Consider the following 17,937-nt stretch of genomic DNA (forward strand, 5'->3'; position numbering starts at 1 on the left):
CACATCTTGTGGAAAAAAAAAAATACCCTGAAAGCACATTTTTTGCAGAAGCATGATATCAGTACACACTAGGAACAGGAAATGAATTATAGGTGGGGCTTCAACTTCTTCTGAAAGAGCAATACCATCTTTAAAATCATACAATTAAAGCATAACACTCCCTGAAATAGTTAATTAATTTTCTGCAAATCAATTGCGGTTTTGTCTGATATCTAGTAGTCAAGAGTCAGAGAGTGAACATATCTCTTGGTGTAGAATAACAGAGACTCATGTCTGCCAAGACTACAATTTATGATCCTCATTTGGAAAGACAGAACACAGGTTTCCACACAGAACTGAGTTCAAGGTCCAGATACATGTACCACATTTAATAATGACAAGTCCTTGAAAGCAGCTAACACTCATGTACAGTGGTATAAGGTTGAAATTTTCTTCCACCAGCTGCAGATCTTCACTTTTCTATTTGCAAACCTTTTTGCTTAACAGAAACCTAAGCCCAAATATTAGTGTGAATTTGAGTGAAAGCAGCAATATTAGTAGAACACATTAGTGCAAGTTTGAGCAAAATCAGACAATCTATTCAGAAGTTATGAAGTCTAAAAATGTCTGTGCCATCATCATTGGATAAGCCGACTGCTACACTTCATGTCATCATTACGATTTTCCTCAAAACTTTCACTGATGTGTTCCACTAATATTGCTACTTTCACTTAATCCACATTTATATTTGAGTTTTGGTTTCCTTTAAAAGAAGTACTGGAGCATGAATAAAACAAAGATCATCAAAGATTTGAATTAATCAAATCCAGAGGGCATGTAACCATGGAGTCACACCAGCTCTGCTTGAAAATGAGCTTTGTGACGGCAAGAACAATTTTGTGACAGAAAAAACAAAACAATTAAAGTTACTCCAGAAGTGGCAGGACCTGTACCTCTGTGACTGGTTCCACGGAACCAATATAGGTATCTGGACGCAGGAGAATGTGTTCCAGTTGGGTCTTCTTCTGGTAGATCCTCTCCACTGAGAGCTTCTTTTTCCCACCTGGTTTGCCATCGCCGGAACCGAATGGGGGAAGGTCGGGGATCTCCTCTTTCACCTCGGTCTTGACGTCTGCCTTCTTTGACGCTGCCTTTTCCTTCTCTCGCTCCTTATCAAATAGAGTCTGGGCATAGGATGAAAGACATGGGCAGACATTGTAAGTCCCTAACTTGGATGTAAAATTTTCAATTGCATTAATGTTTCTCTATTTTTTTTTTCTATTATGCAAAGTTTTGCTACAGACTCCACCACAGTACCAGGGTCAAGCCTGAGGGATTAACGTGATATACATGTACCATAATGCTAATGGCCTAATGTCATCCAGCCATTAAGGCCATGGCTACGACCAAAGAAATGCCTGTGGATGGATGGCAAAGATTTAGATGTGTGGCTGTACTGTGTATACAATGCCAGGTATTATGAGCCAAATGATAGCATGCTATTAAATGGACTCATGAGTTCTGGCTCCTACAACTGTAATCCCATCACACAGAGTAACAAGTATGTACACTGAATGCAACGCTGCACAATGGCACTGGTCCTGTGGTCCCTGACCAGTAAAAATCACTGTCGGACCAGTAACGTTTTCAGGAATGGACCAGTGAAAAATGGAAAACTGGGTACCTATAAACTGGGCTGACAGACAGGTGGAACCAGTAGAAAAAAATGGGTTACAGTGTAGTGTGCAGCCCTGCTGAATGTACATATGTTTTATAGTGCGTGATGGTTAGTAATTAACTGTACAACTACTGTAGTGCTACTTCATCATCTGTTCCTAGTTTTAAAGGAGAATTCCAGACAATTCTTATAATTTTATATCGTTCATGTAGTATATAAATCGATTTGTGGAAATAGATTCGTGGAATTTATTGTGGTCTTTGAGTAGATAAACCAATACTCTGAAAAACCCATAACAAATTATACTAAACAAGGATGATGACATAGGAGGCTCACATATTCTGATAAGTTAGCAATATTTTTCACCTGTGTAGAATTTATGCATGCTTTCTTCTTTTGTTCTGTTTACTGGAACATCAAATCAATCATTCTTAGGTCTACTGTATGTGAAGCTGCTATGTCATCATCCTCACGCATTGTGATTTTTTTTTTGTTGTTGTATAAATTGTGAAAACATTTCTTATTCCTTATCACAATCACTATAAATTTTGATACTCTGTAGAACCAGAACTCTAGTACATTTTGTAGTATCACCAATCAAGAATAGATGCTCAAATGCTAGGCATAAGGTCTACAAATCATCTGGAAGTCTTAAAGCAAACTGTACAGATAGTGGCTTCACTTAATTTTTTTTTTTTTTTTTTTCAATGCATGCCTTCTAAAGGGTCTACATGTACCCCTCGAAGATTTGCAGAGGTTACCTACTCTGCTGGGGTGGAAATACATTGTACAGTGACCAGTCAAAGACATCTGCCACAACACAGTACTCGTGGGTAACTCAATTGATCTGTTCACAAACAACCCTTGGCCTTGCATGTTGATGGACAGGTTGATAATATATAGACGTTTACATGTACAGGGGTGTAGAGTAGAATCTAGACCATGAACTGAATTGTCTAACTGTTAGATTCTACTTACACGAGTACTTCTTCTCCACAACACTTTGATGTACCACAGTATAGTAGGTGTCCAACACATCAACCCTGTACATTGAGACCGACCCCCTCTATTTATAGCATTGCGCACGAAAAAGAATAAACTTTCACACATGAGACTACGCGCGGTGGTTTTGCATTCTTCACTGGAGATTAGAAGATGTTGAAATATTACTGAAAAACCTGTGATAATAAAACGAGATAAACAGCAAAACAATGATACTGTGCATTATCAAAATGGCACATAGGAAAAGCATTCATGTTAATTTCACACATATTGTCAATGGAGGGTAGGGTGTTGGTTTCCAAACTACGACGCAACTGAGTGCGCCAAAATAACAACCCACACGTTCAAAGCCGTTGATGCATTAACTATCTTGGACTCTTGTTGGAGCGTGTACTGTAAATCGCATTTTCAATGCGCGCCTGTGAATTCAGAGTATTTTCTTCCACTAAAATTACATGTTGTATGTAAGTAAAATTTCAGGCAAACTGAGATATTTCAACGATATCTATTGACAGAAAAACATTAGGGTGTCAATGTGTTGGACACCCAACCATATAACATGAACATGACATTTGAAACCAAGCCTGGCCCACTGCTGGGTGGGAGTCGAGGTCCAACAACAAGCGCACACACACACACGGTCGCTTTCAAACTGCTTGCAGTTTCGCAGGAGAACATTTTTCCTAACTATACACAGCCCAGTCGCTGTACATGGTACGTCGCGACAGGGCTGTACGCGCGCGACCACCAACCACTAGGAGAGCGACGTAATCGTATTACGATAGCTTTGAATTTTGATACTTAACATCATTTTTGTCACCTCAAACTCATCGAGTATACTCTTCAATATTTACTCTACATCTGATGCTATCAGTATTCAAATGTACGCAATGAAACTTACCGAAATTGATCATCATATCCAGCATGTCCACACGGTACACAATCTTTCACGCCAGGCCTAACTATACACTTGAACACAGCACAGTCGCTGTACATGGCACGTCGACGTACCATGGAATTGCGCCAGAAAGTGTCATTTTATTTGTTCCACGGACTTATCGCAAGTGGTCTCCATGGACCCAGTGTGGCGAACTATTCTTCTGTAATAGAAACATGCATTTAACGTGAGTAAAGTATTCTGTTTAAAGGAGAAAAGTATACATTTTCCTAAGTTTTGTAGTTGTGTTGAGGTTCCTCGCTTTGAGGCTGCATGCCGCGCTCGTCAGACGCTGTTTTCGCATAGCGTAACAGCGTCTGGTCGGGCTACATTTTTCCATGCTTTGCTCACTCGTCTCCTCAGCACAGTATGTACAATGTACCTCGCCATAGCATTTAAATGTACAGAATAGCATCAGAAATAAGAATGGATAATGTCTCGATTCTACTACTACAGTACTAGCCTACACGATGGTATGCTTACCACCCATTTCAGATCTCCGCCGGGTCCGTCGCTCGCCATCTTAGACTCTTGTTGAGTAGTTATGCTCTCAGTTCTGTGTGATGATGCGACTCAGCTCCTCTCCTTATTTTTCCTCTTCTATCCGAAGTCAGGTTAATTCGACACCAGGCGGCCCTCTAGTACTGTCGCAAAGCCGGTGCGCTTTGTTCGCAAGGCAGAAGCAGGACCCGAAATTGTGGAAGTTGCCGCCTCGATAAGGGTGGCAGCACTCTCTTTTTCTATCAAATACAGTGACGATTCAGGCTTCATGTGAAGCTTGACATCATGTAATCTCAAAAGCCTGAGACAACTAGTCGCGAAATGACTTAAAAGTTATTGATTTTGGGTTTGAAAGTGGTCAGTCACTGGCCAGGATGTCATTTCGCAGACATGACGGTTCCAGCGATGGTTCACGCACACACGGTACACAGACACACATGTTACACTACACGCTTTATGGGATATACACACTAATAAGTCGCACACATCGCGATATCGCTGCTGGCGCATAGGCGCATACATAGAGCATGCATATCGCAAGCGAGAGAGCTCGAGGATCAGTAGAATCCTTCAGCGCAGCACCTTCAGCGTGGGCGCTTTTCATGCCGCCTGCATACATTAGCGTACTTTACGACCCGCGACCCGCGCACATACGAAATGCCCGACTGCGAGACGGTACGGGGACAGTACGGGGACACACCGTGCTAAGACAAAACTGAACAACACAAGTCGCTTAGTTCAATTTTAGTCGTAATTCAGACTTTTTTACTTATTTACCCTACTGTAAAGGTATAAAAAAAGGATATTTTATAAAGAATTATAAAAATCCTTCAAATTCTAAAAAAAAATCATATCTTTATTTTTTTAATTAAACAAATTATTATTTTTTTAGAGCTTTAAAACTGTCCAATATTTGTAAAAACGACCATATAAGCCTAAACATACACGGACTAGGCAGCTTTGTCTTTCTAATGTATGGTGCTTTCACAATATAAAAAAAAACAGCACAACCGGAATTTCTTTTTTCTCTCTCCTCCTCCTGCTCTCTCTCCCTCTCTCTCTAGCTCTCTCTCCCTCTCTCTCTCTCTCTCTCTCTCTCTCTCTTTAATTAAATAATACGTTAATACAATCACCATGATCTACGTACAAGCAAAGATCCTACACACATAGAATCTTTGGTACAAGTATGATATTGACAATTGATTCAGCTTCAACTCTTGGTAACATGAACACTGGCGTGTATGTGACTGTGAGTGGTGCTAGAAGATTCATGAATTGCTAGATCAGAAATGTCACAAATTTTGACCTCTGATCACATTACACATTCATTGTGTGTATGGAGATTCTCCATAATCATGAGAATAACTCTGATCGTATTCAACATGCCCATTGTTTTGTATACCCTCCTTCAACAGCGGAGGGGGTCGGGCGATCCCGGAGGTGGATTCCCTCTCCCAAGATTTGAAAAGTGGAACAGGGACGTCACCAGTTTTTTTTCAAGGGGGTGCGTATTTGACACTAAATGTAACCAGTGAGGTTCTTTTTTTTTTTTGTTTATTGGCTCCTGTGTCATCATATACATTTATATATACACTATACATTGTAGGCTACATATTATACATGTGATTGTATACATACACGAATCTTCACTATGAAGGACTATACGGGGGTACATTATGTGACGGTGGGAGATCCTCGGCGAGGGAGCGAAGCGACCGAGCGGGGGAGGGTGTGGGAGGGGGATACCCCCTCCCACGGTACTGGGACTTTTTGTCGAAACAAAGGTGTAAATTCGCGTTTATAGAGCATTTTAAATCAAATTTCTAAGGAATTAAACAATGTAAAACAAATCACTGCGAAGGACTATTATCATAACTTGGATTATGATGATAATTTATGAAAACTAGTGGAAAAATCACTGTGAAAGACTATAATTATAACATACGGGGGGGGGGGGGTATACATTATGTGACGGTGTGAGATCCTCGGCGAGGGATCAAAGCGACCGAGCGGGGGAGGGTGTGGAAGGGGGATTACCCCCTCCCACGGTACCTGGGACTTTTTGTAAAAACAAGAGTGTAAAGGTCGCGTTTATAGAGCATTTTAAATAAAATTTCTAGGGAATTAAACATAAGTAAAAACAAATCGCTGTGAAGGACTATAATATACGGGGGTACATTAGGCCAAAAAAAAAAAAATGGTTTGTTTGCCCTTCGCGACCGACCGAAAATCACGGAAATTTCGGGTCGCGTTTTTTTTTTTTTTTTTTTTTTTTTTGCTCTTTCAAGTTTATTTTTTTCCACAAATTTCATCTTCTACAAATTTGTGAGTGGTTTTAAACCCAAAATTATCCATTTTAAGCTAGAGAAAGAATAAAAAAAAAGTCTAAATGTTTGGTTTTTTTTATCTCATCGACCCGTCGTAATTGTGTTCGGGCCGCGCGGGTCCACAGGCTACGTTTTATAGCATGCATTGCATGCTACAATGTAGCTACCTTTTTGGCTCACATGCGTGCACGCGCACGAAATCCAATCAATGCATATGCACTTAGTACAGGGCTGCACACTGGCGACCAGTTATTCGCGCTAGCTTGCGCATTGGCGCTGCTCACGCACTGCCATGCCATGCAGTACAGTGTACATGCAAAGCATGTACAGTGTAACTGCTTTTCGTTTGCTTGCGGTCCGCGGCGGTCATGCCAGACAAGAAGCATTGATAGAATTAGAAGCGCACGCATTTCTGGGTCATTTTACTCACGATCCGATCCCGGCTTCGCAGCAGCGTCGCAGTTGACATGTTAGAACTAATTTACTTGTGTCGATTTTTAGAAAAGTAAAAACATATTCGATATTCAGCGATACAGTAAATGGATCTGATTGCATTCAGTTTCGTTTTACACAGTCAGTTCACAAATGAATATTTTCATTCGTTCAGAATGATCTCACAATGAAGATAGGCGCAAAAAGGATCACGAAATCGGCCCTTCCGTGTACTTTTTAAGAACGCATGCACAAAATGTAAAGAGATAATACTAGGGAGAAAAAAAAATCATGAAATCATCGCAGTCCCGCTTACATATCTGAGGTAGAAATCGTCCCAAAAAGGATCATGAATTTGGCCGGCCGCGTGGTACACCTTTCAAAAGCTCATACGAAATGCGAAGAGATTATAGAGGAGGAAAAAAAATAAATAAAGGACACATTTGGTACGTGCATCATAAAAGATTACAGCCGAATAAAAATTCATGAAATCAACGCAATCCCGTTGAAATTTGAGGAAATAATAGGCGCAAAAAGGATCTTGAATTCAGTCCTGCATGCCGTGTTGGTTATCAAAACGCATGCCCAAATGCGACGAGATTATCGGGAGAAAAATAAAAAACACATTTTTACCCTTCTGGTGCGTGCATTACAAAAGATTACATCCGAAGTAATTAATGAAATCGCCACAAACCCGCTGATATTTGAGGTAGAAATAGGCACAAAAAGGAACGTGAATTCGGCCGTGTCGTATACCTTTTAAGAACGCATGTACGAAATGGGAAGAGATTAGCGGGAGAAAAATAAAGGACACATTTTCATCCCCTTTTGGCGCTTGCATCATTACAGCCGAGTGTATAGTAATTCATGAAAATTTCGCAATCCCGTTGAAATTTGAGTAAACAATAATAGGCGCAAAAAGAATCTCGAATTCGGCCCTGCATGCAGTGTATAGTTTTGAAAACGCATGCACAAATGCGAAGAGATTATCGGGAGAAAAATAAAGAACGCATTTTCAACCTTTCTGGTGCATGTATCACAAATACAGCCGAAATAATTAACGAAATATCGCAATCCCGCTGATATTTGATGTAGAAATAGGCGCTAAAAGGATCGTAAATTCGGCCGTGTCGTATACGCATGTACGAAATGCGAAGAGATTATAGGAGAAAAATACAGGACACATTTTCAACCCCTTTTGGCCCGTGCATCATAAAGATTACAGCCGAATAATAATTCATAAAATCATCGCAATCCCGTTGAAGTTTGAGGAAACAATAGGCGCAAAAAGAATCATGATTTTTGGCCGTGTCGTATATCTTTTAAGAACGCATTTACGGAATGCGAAGAGATTATGGGGAGAAAATAAAGAACGCATTTTCAACCATTCTAGCTGGTGCGTGCATCACAAAAGATTACATCCGAAGTAATTTATGAAATCGTCACAATCCCGCTGACATTTGAGGTAGAAATAGGCGCAAAAAAGTATCATGAATTCGGCCGTGTGGTACATCTTTTAAGAACGCACTTACGAAATTCGAAGAGTTTATCGGGAAAAATAAAGGACGCATTTTCAACCCCTTTTGGCGCGTGCATCGTAAAATATTACAGCCGAAGTAATTTATGAAATCGTCACAATCCCGCTAATATTTGAGGTGGAAATGGGCGCAAAAAGGATTGCGAATTCGGCCCTGCATGTCGTGTACCTTTCAAGAACGCATGCACAAATGCAAAGAGATTATCGGGAGAAAAATAAAGAACCCCTTAATTGTTTCGCGTGCATCAGAAAATATCACAGCTAAAATAATTCATTAAATCATCGCAATCCAACTGACTACCAAGAGCAGGTTACGCAGCAAGTTCGTGCGCTGATGTTTAGAAAAAGTCACTAAACACATTTGATACAATCTGATTTTGTTCATTATCATTTTACACTAATTCACAAACAAACATTCTATTTTTTTTCCTGTCTTTATTTTTACATTTCTTGGCAGCAGTGCAATAAATAATGCAAGTTTTGAAAAAGATATTAATCTGTAAAATGTACATGGGGGGGGGGTACATCCATAAAAAACAAGAAAATAATTTTGCAAGTCATTTAATGTTTTTTATGTTGTCGTTGTTGACCGGTAAATTTTCTGTTCGGACCTGTAAAAAATGGTAAAACGGGGCATTTACCGGTCCGACAGAGACAGGTCGGACCGGCAGAAAAAATGGGTGAGTGTGCAGCCCTTCACAAGATGGCTACTTTTGCAGCATCCGTTACCAGCTGTCATGGCACCAAAACTGTTTGGAGTTCAGTTGCCAGCATCTCACTGGAAGGTACTTTTTTGGAGCTGTTTGCAAAATTTAACAAAGATGAACGTTATAAGTGTTTGTCAGTGAGTGTTTCTGCCTCGCGTACCGGGCCCCGGCAAGACGTAAATTTGAATGAATCTCTTGGAGTTTTGAGTGCATTGACATGGAAAAAAGGGTACCCTGTATTAAAAAAAAAAAAAAAAAAAAAAAAAAAAAAAGACCGACCTACCGACCCTCTTGGGTTTTGACAATTAAGGGCAAACAAACAATTTTTTTTTTTGGCCTTATGTGACGATGTGAGATCCTCGGCGAGGGAGCGAAGCGACCGAGCAGGGGAGGATGTGGGAGGGGGGTATCCCCTCCCACGGTAGTGACTTTTTGTAAAACAAGAGTGTAAAAGTCGCGTTTATAGAGCATTTAAAATCAAATTTCTAGGGAATAAAACATAGTAAAAAATCACTACGAAGGACTATGATCATAACTTTTGAAAACTATTCATTTTACTAAGTATGGGCAGGGGGAGTGAGCTACTTTTACTTTACCATTCGTCTGAAATGCATTCATTAAAAGCTTAGACATGATTGCATTGTTCGAGCAATACAATTTGTGTTTATTATGAGCATATAAGCATAGAAGAAAAGGAAAAATTCAAGGTTTACTAAAGGTATGTTTCAGGGGCACACTCGAGGACGCGAGGCTACCATCTACACTCAATCAAAATATTAGTGTATAGATGTAATAATGTATATTGTTAGTGTATTATTCGCCCTGTTATGTGCAAAAATTTTCACATTTTCAGTTATGAAATTGACAACTTTTAGACGAGAAAAGTGCCTTTATTGTTCATTTTGGTCTTTGATAATGAATCAATTATTTGTTACAGGGGGCACAAAAATATTGGGGGGGGGGAGGCAAGTACCCCTTCTAGCCCCTCCCCCCCCCTCGCGTTTCCAAACACACACACACACACACACAAACTGGAGGGAGATTTAAGGGAATTTGACTCTTGAACGAACATATACAACGAAGAAACAAAACAAAACACATCAATATGATTTTTTTTTATATGATTTTTTTTTAAATCGTGCAGGTTCTGAGGGCAAGTGTAAAGGTCACCCTATATATATATATATATATATAATGTATATGCATATATTAATGCCCTTACACATCATTGACTAACAAGAAATTATTGATTATGTTTCCAGACACAGAGTATGTGGCTGCTAATTGGTATCGTGATTTTTTTTAGCGAATATATAGGGATCGCTCTCTAAAAGTTATTTCTCCTAATAATAATTGTTATCACAATAATCAATGATGAACCTTTCATTTCAACACATTTTAGCACACGACTTTCTCTGCATAATCCACTCCAGCGCGTCGATCCGTTTTCATGATGGGGGGGGGGGGAGGCAAAAACTTGAAGGTAGAATATATAGTGCGAGAGAGCGGAGCGACCGAGTGGGGGAGGGTGTGGGAGGGGGGTATACCCTCCACGACAGGAAGATTTTGCATTTTCAGACCTGAAATTCCACCTTCTATAGTGCACACTATGGTGATTTTTTTTTCTATCAAAAAAAAAAAAAAAGAAAGGAAAAAGATAACTGCTTTACTAAGTCGCGGCATAATCTACACCAGCGGCGTCGATCCGATTTCATGATGGGGAGGGGGGGGGGGGGGAGGAGGCCCAAATTTGAAAGTGGAATATAGCATATTACGTGCGAGGGAGCGGGGGAGGGTGTGGGAGGGGGGTACCTTCCTCCACGACAGGGAGATTTTGCATTTCAGACCTGAAATTCAACGTTCTAGTGAACACTTCTGGTGACATTTTTTTTTCTATCAAAAAAAAAAAAAAAAAAAACAGAGGAAAAAGATAACTGCTTTACTAACTCGCGTCACCTCAGCCCTTGTTTCTGCGAGTGCAACATCACTGTGTATAGGCATGATAGTAATACATGGAAGTTGACAGTGAGATGTGTAGGAGGGGTAGTCCCTTCCCAGACGGCTAAGCTTTTGCATTTTTAGAATTGAAGCAGAACAATCTGATGCACACTTCTTTGAAGTACTCCGAAAATTGTCAGTCCCCTAATGTGTCGAGTCTTGTTAATCTGTGGGTATAGGAACCGAGCGGGTGAACACTAATCAAAGAGGATGAGCAACTTTTGAATATAATTGAATTCAAGCATTAGAATATCAAACATGCTTTTGATGAAATATTCTGAAATTTGTCAATCCCCCAAGTTTGCTATAAGTGTATGGTTGGAGACCTAACGGGAGGGTGTGGGAGCTTTTGCATTTTCAGAATTGAAATTCAATAATCCGTTGCACAATGAGTGAAATACCGTACGGATACAGTACGGTCGATATAGAGAGTAAACACTGTAAAGGAACATCAATGCTGCCAGAGCCCGGGGTGCGATTTCTTTTTGTCCTGGTGCAAAATGAAAAAAAAAAATAATAAAGATAATAAAAAAGAACAATTATTTATAGTCCGGCGTTGAGGTCGCTCGCAGATTAAAGTGTTTTTTTTTTTTTTTTTTTTTTTTTTTGGGGGGGGGGGGGGGAGGGGGTAAGGGTCTGAAGGGGGTGCGTTCACATCCAGCGCACTCCCCCCCCCCCCCCGTGAAGCCCATGTGAAAAAAAAAGGCAAAATAAAGTTGCGTGCATATAGGCCTATAGTAGGCCTATACAATACAATACAATACGGGCCTATGTGAAGGGCTCCGCCGCTTTCCACCTTTTCCATGAACTGGGGTATAACGAATTTGAGATAGGAGAGGAAATCATCTTGACAATAGTATTGGATAACTGGAATCCTTAATTTCCTCCTTTTTCTTAATTGTTTAAGGATTGTTTTCCCTTCTCTTTTTAGGGTAAAAAAAATGAGTGAGGGTGTCCAAACTAATGTTAAAAATTTTGGCAGACTCAAGCGTTTCTATATGGCTTGTGCCGAAAGGGTGGGTTGGGTGGTGGCGCGTCGCGTTAATGGGAACACCACCCTTCGTCCAAAGCCCCCCCGGTTTTGCCGAAAGGGTGCGTTGGGAGCGTTGGGTCGCGTCGCGTTGACTGGAACCCCACCCTTCGTCCAAAGCCCCCCCGGTTTTGGCGAAAGGGTGCGTTGGTACTTTTTCTCATGTAATATTAAAAGACGAGTTTTGAATTTATATTCAACCTTCAAACAACCATTTCAAAGAGGCTATCGTCCGGATCGGTTTACACTCTATTACCACTTGGTCTACAGCCAGTTGGTCTAACAGACTGTTTAATATCAGTTGGTCTAATAACCAGTTGGTCTAGTCATCATTTCGTCCAATTACTGTTTGGTCTAATTGTTATTTGGTTTAATTACTATTTGGTCTACAGTCAATTCGTCTAATGATAGCCATTTGGTCTATTTTTGGTCTAACACCAATTTATATCATCAAATACCGATTTGGTCTATTATGAGTTGGTCTACATTCCATTTCGTCTAATCATCAAATGGTCTAAAATAAAACAAAATTTGTCCAATATAAATTTGGTGTACACATCATTAATTTTGGTCCATTGCCCAGTTGGTCTAGCCTCTGTCTATCATCATTTAGTCTACACCCATTTAGTCTAATAACCATTGATCTTATTGTCATTTGGTCTAATAGCCAGCCTCCTGGTCTAATCAGGCACCATTTGGTCCAATCATCGTTTCGTCTTTATGACCAACTGGGCTATTTTTTTTTTTTATTTTTTTTTTGGGGGGGGGGCCTTTTTATTGATGTGTACACCAAATTTATATTGGACAAATTTAGTTTTATTTTAGACCATTTGATGATTAGACGAAATGGAATTAGACCAACTCATATAGACCAAAAATAGACCAAATGGCTATTATTAGACGAATTGACTGTAGACCAAATAGTAATTAAACCAAATAACAATTAGACCAAACAGTAATTGGACGAAATGATGACTAGACCAACTGGTTATTAGACCAACTGATATTAAACAGTCTATTAGACCAACTGGCTGTAGACCAAGTGGTAATAGAGTGTAAACCGATCCGGACGATAGCCTCTTTGAAATGGTTGTTTGAAGGTTGAATATAAATTCAAACTCGTCTTTTAATATTACATGAGAAAAAGTACCAACGCACCCTTTCGGCAAAACGGGGGGGGGGGGGGGGGGCTTTGGACGAAGGGTGGGGTTCCAGTCAACGCGACGCGACCCAACGCTCCCAACGCACCCTTTCGGCAAAACCGGGGGGGCTTTGGACGAAGGGTGGTGTTCCCATTAACGCGACGCGCCACCACCCAACCCACCCTTTCGGCACAAGCCTTTCTATATAGATATTATAGCCTATTCGGATATTTATCATATTCGCGAGCGTTCGTAGATGTACACGTCAAATAAGATAAATGAAATTTACAAGCGATCGATATAACCTATCACGACACGATTGTCAGGGGCGTCGATCCAAGAGAGCAGGGGCACTTACGTTACCACCCCCTATAAAGGGGGGGGGGGGGGGGGTGGGACATATCATTTCTCCCCCCCCCCCATTCTGAGTTGTGGAAAATGTCTTTTTTTATAGAAAATTGTACAAATAATCATCCGCAGCGTTTACCCGGATCAGCGTCGAATTTCAATTCTGAAATGCATAATCTCCCTCGCTGATAGGTGCACCCTGTATGAATGCTTTTCCCCGTTCTCAAGCCTTGATGATCAGGGAGGTGGAAGTTTCCACCTCCCTGGTATGATATACACTTTTCATATTGGCAAATTCAGAATAGTTAAAAAAGTTTGCACAAGATTTGTCGCTCCACCAATTCCAAAAACTCCTCATAAACTAGGGAGAGTATCCTCTTCTAATTAACCCTCCCCTCGCTCAGTTCTGATGTCAGATTTTATACTTTCTTGACCTTAGACCTATATATAGTATATAATTTCCCAAACATTCCATCAAAAATGCATTATGTGAGATAGGCCTATACTTCAATGTCAACTAAAAAAATCAAAGTCCCCTCAACCAGGGAAGGGTATATATAGGGCCAATTGGGAATAGCTCTCTGCCACATAAAATTATCTTTACCCGTCTCCTGCTCGGTCCCCTCCATTACAACACTTTGAAGATTGACAATCCGCAGAAAAGATATCAACTATATAGTCAAAATATGTGCACCCGTTGCATTAATCATAAAAATGGAAAATCTGACGTGAAGGGGGGGGGGGGGGGATAGGGCTTAGGCCTATATACCCCTCCTGAATTCCCTCTTACCTTCCTCCACAGACTTTTACTATACTTCTCTGATTGACATTATAATGTCCAGATATTCCGCCAATGAGTGCGCCATATCGTTAATTCTAAAAATGTAAAAGCTCCCTCAAATATGGGAAGGGTATATTATACTATGCCCCCTTCCCAACCTCTCATTGTCCGGTCCCATCTGTAGGTAGACTTAGTACAATTTGGGCCCAAATAACAATTTTCACAACAAAAAGTGTGCATCAGATCGCTTTACTTCATTTCTAAAAAAATGCACAAGCTCCACCTATATACTTTTGCTTTTTTTTTAACCATAAAAAATAGACTTCCGATCTCCATTATGATGACGCATAAGTCACACGCGTATAGCCATTACTTATTTCCCTGTGAGTATACCCTTTTTATTTTTATTACTTTTTGCTGGAATATACATTCTAAATATTTCACAAAAAAGTCTGCATCAGATCGCTGAATTTCAGGTCAGAAAACGCAAAATCTCTCTCGTGTGGAAGGAGAGATATACCCCCTCCTGAAATGAAATTATCATGATAAAGCCTCCCGCTCGGTTGCAGGTAGCTAGCACCGCTCCCTCGCACATGTTTCATCCCCCCCCCCCCCCATCATGAAAACCGATCGACCCCTGACGATTGTAATATTTGAGCCCATATTAATTAAACCTTTGTATCAATTTCATGCCATGTTTTGATATTAAAGGAGGTAAAAATACGCACTCTGGAGGAATATCATGCACGGACTTTGTCCTTGCATGATAATATTCAATGATATATTAGATCTTTTCCTTTTCTCTGTCTTTCATACTATTCCTTCCTGCATTAAAATTGGCTAAAAATAAACACAGTTTGATGATTAGCCATTTCTATTATCCAGTAGGGCCTATCCAAAAGCAAAATTACTTTAAGTTTCAACTTAAACTCGTTTTTACTTTTGCCCCATAATGATCATTATTCGTTTAATTTGATATTACCATTTATCATCAACTTGTATTACAATTATTTCTTGTCTTTATCATCATGCGTTGTTACTATCATTTATCATTTATTAAAGAAGTTTTATACACCCTAAGCCATAATTTGACTTTTCAAAATTTTCATCCAGACTGTCGAATACCTCCACTGACATTGAACTATAGCACTTGAACGGTGAAATCAGGAGGTGGCCCTGGTGAAATTCACTCGTGGCTGTGAATCCCTTCGGTCTCGAAACTAAAGTAACACCATAGAATCGACCAACCAAATTCTGCCGTAAATTTCAGTCACTTTATGGTCTGCACGCTATCATCTCGGCTAGCTAGTGCGGCTAGCTCAGTCACTAGCTAGCTCATCACAGTGCCCTAGTGTACATCAGCGTGAGCTAGCTACATGCGCTAGTCGGAGAGCGCTGTATGCATTATACATATACAAGTACGCAACACCAAGTCGTCGGCGGCGCGCGGCATATGAACGGCATACGGATCGGATGAACTGTGCCCGAAGGATCGGGAGCTAATGGCCATGTGCGTGGAGTGAGAATACTAGTAACTTAGTTAGTCATCAAGTCGACAATATTCGGTCAACAGACCTAACGAATTTGCTCACTCTGTATCTCACTCTTACTTTCTGTCAGCTGAGAACTTTTAATAGTTTTGCTTCCATCGCATCCGGCCAGCATAAACGTCAGTTATTTGCCGAGTTGAATTGCCTACCGGACTCTGTGCTGTGGTGCTCCCTCCACCTCCGGCTGCGGTACGCTACCTTTGGCTTCTGCCTATGTGATGTATCGGCTGTGCTAGGCGACAAGTAAAGATGACTGCCTCTAATCCTTCCCACCTTCTTCCGCTAGGTAAACCAATCTTGATATTCGAATAGTTGTCTACCGCTACCTCAGGAGTGCTCATGCTTCAGTAAGAAGTGTAGAATCGAGAGGATAGACTGATTAAAAAAAGTTAAGTCAATCCTTCACTCTGTCCCCAAATTCTCGCCTGTTAACACGTTAATGCAATTCTCTGTGATAAGGAAAAAAAAAAATGTGTAGGGCCTAGTAACTGTGGCTAGAATCTAGTTGTGGGGTCTAAAACTAAAATTTATCTCCCTGCGGCTGTAGATTCTAATTCCACCAGTTTCCAGATTGTGCAATTTTCACTTCAGTGTTTAGATTTGACTGTTTCACTCGGTCAGATCTTTCCACTGCACTGACCCCTGTACTGTCTCCTATTCTATTGAATGATAGATCAAGACGGTTCAAGTAATAAAATTACTAATAAGGCGTGTCTTCATCAGCCCGAAGTTTCAAAATAGCGCGCTATCTTGCGGTTACCAAACTAGTCCGATGTCAAGATAGCGCGCTATCTGTGTAGTGAAGACGCAAATAGCGCGCTATTTGATCGGGAAAATTTCCCCCGAAATCTTGGTCTAGTTCGTGAACTAGAGCGCTAATTCGTGAAATAGGGCGCTATTTCGGGTGCGTCTCCATCAGCCCGAAATTTTCTCGATCCCTCCCGTGGTCACGCTTCTGGTTAGCCAGCTGGCTATTGTCCATGAAAGCGCATGTACAAGCTAGTGATTGTGTATAGTGTATACACTCGCGGCATATTCAAGGATCACATGTGTATACTAGCCCTACTGTTGTTGACATCTTGAAAACCAGGGAGGTGATTCTGTGCATGCTAGCTGTTTTTTGTAAACTTCTTCTTCTGGTCCACTCTACCTTAGCTAAAGATTCTTGCAGATTGTGTGTATTTTGGATTTGTTTAAACATTGCAATTCGTTCATTTCATATAAGATGTGTCACTGGACAGAATCCCTTTGGAGAGAATTTGCTGTACTGCTCACCTCCCTGGTTGTAGTATCGTACATACGGTGTTGTAGGAGATTTTGAGCGGGAAATCCACTTTCAAACAGCGAGCTAGGCAGAGTAATGATGCAAAGTGCGCATGCGTCAATTTTTGGACTAATTTCCCGAAGTAGGCTGTTCGAGCTGATGAAGACGCACATTCGCTCTATTTTCTAAGACCGCAAAATGTCCCGCTAGTTTGAACTTCGGGCTGATGAAGACACGCCTATAGATTCTACCACAGGCCACAGGCACTACTGTTGATGATAAAGTGAGTCACCATCAGTAGACTTGCTCCACGTTCTACAGACAATATGTCTTTTTGCAACTGTGTTTGATATGACAAAAATGCAGCCTCCAGAGTCCAGGGTCTTACTCTTACTTCTATTGTTTTAAGGCGAGTATGAAATGGTCTCATAACTCATCATAATCATAAGTAACGTTACAGAGAACTTGACACTCCGCTCTAGTCTCCTGTCTTCAGTTATATAATGCTCAAATGGAACCCTCCCATCTTTTCTATGTGAAATTGACAAACTGGATCACTTCAAAGCCTCACTCAAAACTCATATTTTTCACCAGGCATTCAATTGCTAACTGTCTTGGAGGAGTCTGTGCCTTTGAATGTTTCTATAACAGATATAGTGATATACTGGTACAAATGTTGTGGATCATCATTATCTCATTATCAAATAACAATTAACATGTTTAA

At 40.6% G+C, this 17,937-nt stretch overlaps 2 protein-coding genes across 2 annotated transcripts in view; one reads left to right on the forward strand and one right to left on the reverse strand.

Annotated features, from left to right (window-relative positions):
* LOC140245357 (DNA topoisomerase 2-alpha-like) overlaps positions 1-4,316 on the reverse strand; it is a 38,535-nt gene extending 34,219 nt beyond the window's left edge. Inside the window, exons 1-2 of the mRNA XM_072324934.1 lie at positions 4,080-4,316; positions 933-1,163 (exon numbers count right to left, since the gene is read on the reverse strand). Coding sequence (XP_072181035.1) covers positions 933-1,163; positions 4,080-4,118 — 270 coding nt within the window. The 5' untranslated portion in view covers positions 4,119-4,316. The remainder of the gene's footprint in view (positions 1-932; positions 1,164-4,079) is intronic.
* Positions 1-17,937, forward strand: part of LOC140245051 (U6 snRNA-associated Sm-like protein LSm5) — a 340,876-nt gene that overhangs the window by 301,116 nt on the left and 21,823 nt on the right. The window contains exon 2 of the mRNA XM_072324646.1: positions 15,940-16,235. Within this exon, the coding sequence (XP_072180747.1) occupies positions 16,199-16,235 (37 nt within the window). The 5' untranslated portion in view covers positions 15,940-16,198. The remainder of the gene's footprint in view (positions 1-15,939; positions 16,236-17,937) is intronic.

The sequence above is a fragment of the Diadema setosum genome, chromosome 22 (assembly GCF_964275005.1).
Source record: "Diadema setosum chromosome 22, eeDiaSeto1, whole genome shotgun sequence".
In the NCBI taxonomy this organism is placed as follows: domain Eukaryota; kingdom Metazoa; phylum Echinodermata; class Echinoidea; order Diadematoida; family Diadematidae; genus Diadema; species Diadema setosum.